Source organism: Maniola jurtina, chromosome 25, assembly GCF_905333055.1.
Source record: "Maniola jurtina chromosome 25, ilManJurt1.1, whole genome shotgun sequence".
Classification (NCBI taxonomy): Eukaryota; Metazoa; Arthropoda; class Insecta; order Lepidoptera; family Nymphalidae; genus Maniola; species Maniola jurtina.
Window position 1 is genome coordinate 3,664,069 of NC_060053.1, and position 6,000 is coordinate 3,670,068.

General features: G+C 35.9%; 1 protein-coding gene across 1 annotated transcript in view; it reads left to right on the forward strand.

Annotated features, from left to right (window-relative positions):
- Positions 1–5,251, forward strand: part of LOC123878010 (irregular chiasm C-roughest protein-like) — a 96,708-nt gene extending 91,457 nt beyond the window's left edge. Inside the window, exons 17-22 of the mRNA XM_045925027.1 lie at positions 418–604; positions 1,496–1,600; positions 1,893–1,976; positions 3,064–3,158; positions 4,141–4,231; positions 5,146–5,251. Coding sequence (XP_045780983.1) covers positions 418–604; positions 1,496–1,600; positions 1,893–1,976; positions 3,064–3,158; positions 4,141–4,231; positions 5,146–5,165 — 582 coding nt within the window. The 3' untranslated portion in view covers positions 5,166–5,251. The remainder of the gene's footprint in view (positions 1–417; positions 605–1,495; positions 1,601–1,892; positions 1,977–3,063; positions 3,159–4,140; positions 4,232–5,145) is intronic.
- The last annotated feature ends 749 nt before the right edge of the window (positions 5,252–6,000 follow it).

Sequence of the window (6,000 nt, forward strand, 5' to 3'; positions counted from 1 at the left end):
TTAGTGCAAAGTTCAATTGTTGCTTTTGTATACTTCAAAATAACAATGACAGTGAACTGGTACCTGGTAGGTGTTATTTCTATTTTAACAACTTTACAGGATGAAGGAACTTTAGCTAAATACGCCAGCCACTGTCGATAGCTAGATATACAAGATTCACTAGCTAAAGGTTTTTAAATTTCGCGGGAACTCTTTGATTTTCCAGGATATAAAGTAGCCTATGTGTTAATCCAGGGTATATTCTATCTTCACTTCGAATTTCAGCCAAATCCGTCCAGTAGTGTTTGCTAACAAGGATAAAATGTAAAGGATAACAAGGATGACAGGATAGTAAACACACACACACACATACAAACTTTCGCCTTTTTAATATTAGTGTTATATTTCAAAGGATCTAAAAGAACATGGTATTTCCAGACCCACGACCAAGCTAATGGTTATGTCCCATACGTGGACTACTCCAGGGATTATGCTCCACCACAACCCGATTCCATGACAGGCTCTCTGTCAAGAAGCACTGATGCCTCTACTTACCAGAGTCATTGTGGATCTTTGAACCGCCAAGGAAGCTGTGGAAGATTGGGAGGAATGATGGGACCTGACCGTAAGTCGTGATTATATTTCTAGCCGATGCCAGCGACTTCGCCCGCGTGGATTTAGGTTTTTCGAAATCCCGTGGGAACTCTTTGATTTTCCGGGATAAAAAGGTAGCCTATGTGCTAATCCAGGATATTATCTATCTCCATTCCCAGCCAAATCCGTCCAGTAGTTTTTGAGTGAAGGAGTAGCAAACATACACACACATGCACACAAACTTTCGCCTTTATAATATTATTCCCCTGTATAATATATGTGATGTGATAGTGTGATTAGTGTGATAGTGTGATGATCATCATCTTCATTATCGCCATCAACCGTTAAACGTCCACTGCTGGACATACCGTGTCTCTAGCGTATGTGAACAAGTGAAACTAATAAAAAGCTTTTAAAACGTCTGCATTGACTTCAATTGAACTTCGAGTACTAACTCCTTATCCAGTTGCACACTATCGCACTAAATACAAATACAAATAAATATCTTTATTGCGAATTTGGGTCAGTTTACAGATCTTAACACTATTGTTACTAAGCTGTGGCGATTAAGTATTTATTTGTGTATTTACACTAAAAAGCTTAATTTCCTTAAACTTCCAAAGCATAAAAAATAATCTGGAAAAATCAATGCGTGGTTCTCGCCCGACTTTAACATTATATTATGTGTAGAAACTAAAATTATTTTCTAGTTAGGTATTTTGTAGTTTTGGAGGACGGTTTTTTATTTGAACGGTTTAAAAAACTTAATTTTTTTTTTCAAAAAACCGCCTTCCAAAGCATAAAAAATAATCTAGAAATCGATGCGTGATTCTCGCGACTTTAACATTATAGAAACTAAAATTATTATCTAGTTGCTTTGTAGTTTTGGAGGTCGGTTTTTTATTTGAACGGTTTTTTGTAGTGATCCCAATGGGAAATCCTGGAGTGATTATGACAGGAGGTCTGGATGTGCGATACGCTGCAACGTACGGAAACCCTTATTTACGAGGTAGCAGCGGACCTCTGTGTAAGTTGTCTTGATTTGTACTTTATTAAAATTTTAATTAATAGACATCGCAACATTATAAGTAGGTAGGGCACCATACATAAACAATACACTCTATAAACAACTCTTTACAGAAATAACATAACTTATTCAGTTTTTGGTATTAAATAAATTAAAACGTGAAAAGTCGTAGAACAAAAGTTGTTAATTTTAATGATAACAATTACACGCCGAGAGCTTTCTGATAAGTATTTTTTATTTAACCCTGTATGAAGTCATGAAGATTGTCGTTTATGTAAAATATTTGTTGCAGCTTATGTGCCTCCAGTGAATAATTCTGCCAAAAACGCCCCTCCACCTTATTACACGTTAAGAAATACCAACCATCATCCACCAAGTAAGTGAATCAATACGTCCATTATTTATTCAGTTTTATTTAGTACCTACTAGATGATGCCCACGACATCGCGCGCATTTATTTTTTACTAGCCGATGCCCGCGACTTCGCCCGCGTGGATTTAAATTTTTTGAAATCCCGTGGGAACTCTTTGATTTTCCGGGATAAAAAGTAGCCTATGTGCTAATCCAGGATATTATCTATCTCCATTCCAAATTTCAGCCAAATCCGTTCAGTAGTTTTTGCGTGAAGGAGTAACAAACGGAGGAGGAGTAACACACACACACACACACACACACACACACACACACACACACACACACACACACACACACACACACACACACACACACACACACACACACACACACACACACACACACACATACAAACTTTCGCCTTTATAATATTAGTGTGATGACAATTTCTAGGGAACTCATTGTTTTTCCAGAATAAAAAGGTCCATTTCCGGGATGCAAGACTACCTACCAAATATATGATGCCCACGAATTCATCCATGTGGATATAGTTATAAGTTTTTCTTTAAATCCCCTGAAAATCTTTAAATTTTCCGGGCAAAAAAAGTAGTCTAGATTGTCTCTGTCCTACCAAATTTCGTTAAAAGCAATTATCCAAATGGGCCGTGAAAAGCGTTTTTGCATTTATAATGTTAGTATGGACTAGACAATGCCCGCGACTTTGTCTGCGTGGGCTTAGGTTTTTCAAAAATTTCGTTGAAACTCTTTGTAGTCTCATAATATACAGCTAGATTTTAATACGTTAAGGAGTTCCGCTTCTAAAACTTATACTCTATATCCACGGAGAGATGTTATTGCTTTGTCATTTGAATGGGATTACGTAACAGATAGAGCCCTATTTACTAACTTCTCTCGTGGATAAAGTATAGTTATAGGCTGAAATCGATGGAGTGCACTTTGACTTTGCTCAGACTTCATGTTAAAACGAGACATATTTACGCCAATTAGGTATATAACGCTGTCTAGTTAAGTCTGAGTGCGCTCTATAGATTTCAGCCATAGTGTGGGCAGAATTTTATGACTATCAACAACTAGTTCAATCACGTCAGGTACATCTGTAACTTCACCGTCGTCATCATCATCGTCGCGTCCGTACACCACTCCGCCCACCTCCTCGCCCACCAGCAACAGCGCCCAGCCCCAAGTAAGTCAACTCATGGGGCATTAGACAGGTTTGCCCGCGAAATTCAAATTTAACTTGGTTTTTCGCAACTACTTGTAAACTAATACAACAAAGTAGGCTCATGGCGTTCTAATAGCGCCAACGGTAATATCATCTCCACAGTACTATATAAACATCTTGGAGATGATACTGCCATTTGCCATTGGCGCTATTAGAATGCCATAAGTCTTTTTAACCCCGACCCAAAAAGAGGGGTGTTATAAGTTTGACGTGTGTATCTGTGTATCTGTGTGTCTGTGTATCTGTGTATCTGTGTATCTGTCTGTGGCATCGTAGCGCCTAAACGAATGAACCGATTTTAATTTAGTTTTTTTTGTTTGAAAGGTGGCTTGATCGAGAGTGTTCTTAGCTATAATCTAAAAAAATTGGTTCAGCCGTTTAAGAGTTATCAGCTCTTTTCTAGTTTTCTTGTAGAAAAGAAGGTTAGATAACCGTTAGGTTCATAATATTATGTCAATAGACAAATGGCAAGCTGTCAAGATGGACGTTGCCTAAATACATAATTATTTATTTGAAAATGATGTTTTGGAAAACTCAAATACTTTGAATCGTCGGGGGTGTTATAAATTTTTAATTTACACTTGTTGTCTTTATTTGTCGTATTGGTTTACAATTTGCGAAAAACCAAATTAAATTTGTATTTCGCGGGCAGACCCATCTCGTGTACCTTTTTATTAGGACTCTATTACTAAGTCTTTGCCTGTCCGTCCGTCCCTCCGTCCGTCCATCTGTCTGTCAGCAGGCTGTATTTCTTAAACCGTAATAAGTTCACGTTGAACTTTTCACAAAATGTTATATTGCCGCCATAAAAAATATAATGAAAAATTCAAAATGGCCGCTATAAAAATGTAAAAGTGTTATTTCTTGTACGATGGTACGGAACCCTTCGTGTGCGATTCCAACTCGGACTTGACCAATTTTTTTATCTCACATTTATCTCTAGGTGCCTAAACCGCTGCCTCAGGGTGGAGCACTGTACATTCTTCCGCCGTCCAGTCAGGGAAGCATGCACTCATCCCAAATATCTACCAAAGGTAAATTACTACGGCGATAAAAACATCTATATAATATCAGAACCTATTTTATTAACCCCCGACCCAAAAAGAGGGGTGTTATAAGTTTAACGTGTGTATCTGTGTATCTATCTGTGGCATCGTAGCGCCTAAACGAATGAACCGATTTTAATTTAGTTTTTTTGTTTGAAAGGTGGCTTGATCGAGAGTGTTCTTAGCTCTAAAAAAAATTGGTTCAGCCGTTTAAGAGTTATCAGCTCTTTTCTAGTTTTCTTGTAGAAAAGAAGGTTAGATAACCATTAGGTTCATAATATTATGTCAATTGACAAATGTCAAGCTGTCAAGATGGACGTTGCCTAAATACATAATTATTTATTTGAAAATGATGTTTTGGAAAACTCTGATACTTTGGATCGTCGGGGGTGTTATAAATATTTAATTTACACTTGTTTTATTTACATATACAAGTAGCCCTTTACTGCTTGTACTCGTATAAATAACTAAATGATGCCCGCGACTTCGTCCGCGTGGATTTGCTTTTTTAAAAATCCTTTGATTTTCCGGGATAAAAAGTAGCCCCGGGATGTAAGCTAACTCTGTACGAAAATCGGTTAAACTGTTGGGCCGCGAAAAGCTACCAGACAGACAAACACTTTCGCATTTATAATGTTAGTATGGATAGGTATGGATAATTGCTTAACTATTTCGATGGCAAAATAAAAGTTCCCTATAGATCGCAGACTTGATTCTTACTTGATTCTTTACTTGAAAAATAAATCCAAAGCCTAAACTTTCTTGCATTGACTAAACAGGTTGAAACAGGAGTGCCATTCGAAATATATTAAAAAAATTGAATCTACATACAACAAAAGCATTAGTATATTATTAGATAGTGTTTCATTTTAATAATATTATGTCTTTTGTTTTGTTTGCAGGAACTGGGACTCACGTTTAAACAAATGAATTTTAATTAAAAATCACTTAAATAAATTATAATTCAATGAACATTATTTGAATGAAATTGTACCTAAGTTAGATAATTATTTGGAATACTTGATAAATAAAGTTATTTGATAAAACATTAAAATAATAATTTTTTACATCTTTTTGATAGATTTTAAGTATTTTTCTCTCTTGTATAATTTTTTAAATATTAGTTAGATATAAAACAGTCCTAAAATATAAATGATACTCAAAAAGCCTAACTAGAAAGCTTTAAGAATAGATGTCAAAGAATTGAATAGAATTAGTTATAAGGTTTTATTAATTTAAGGTTTATTAAACTTTTATGGCTATTTTTTGTATAGACATGCAGATTTTTGGCCTGCCTACAAGCCGCCATTTTCTTTTTTCAAACAAGTGTAAATTAAAAATTTATAACACCCCCGACAAGTGAAGGTTACAGTAACTATAAAAGAGCTGATAACTTTCAAACGGCTGAACCGATTTTCTTGGATTATATAATTATAGCTAGAACACTCTCGATCAATCCACCTTTCAAACAAAAAAAAAAACTAAATTAAAATCGATTCATTAGTTTAGGAGCTACGATGCCACAGATACACACGTCAAACTTATAACTCCCCTCTTTTTGGGTCGGGGGTTAAAAAGAAAATTGGCGGGCAACTAAAGCAGGCCAAAATCTTCAAATCCCTTTAGTTTTTACACGTATTTGGTTGCAACAGTGTAAGGTATTATAAATTGTTACGATGCAACAACAATAATGTCAAGTTGCAACAAAAGGTATTCCGCACGGACAGCGCTATTATCATTTTGCAACAGCGAAGTCT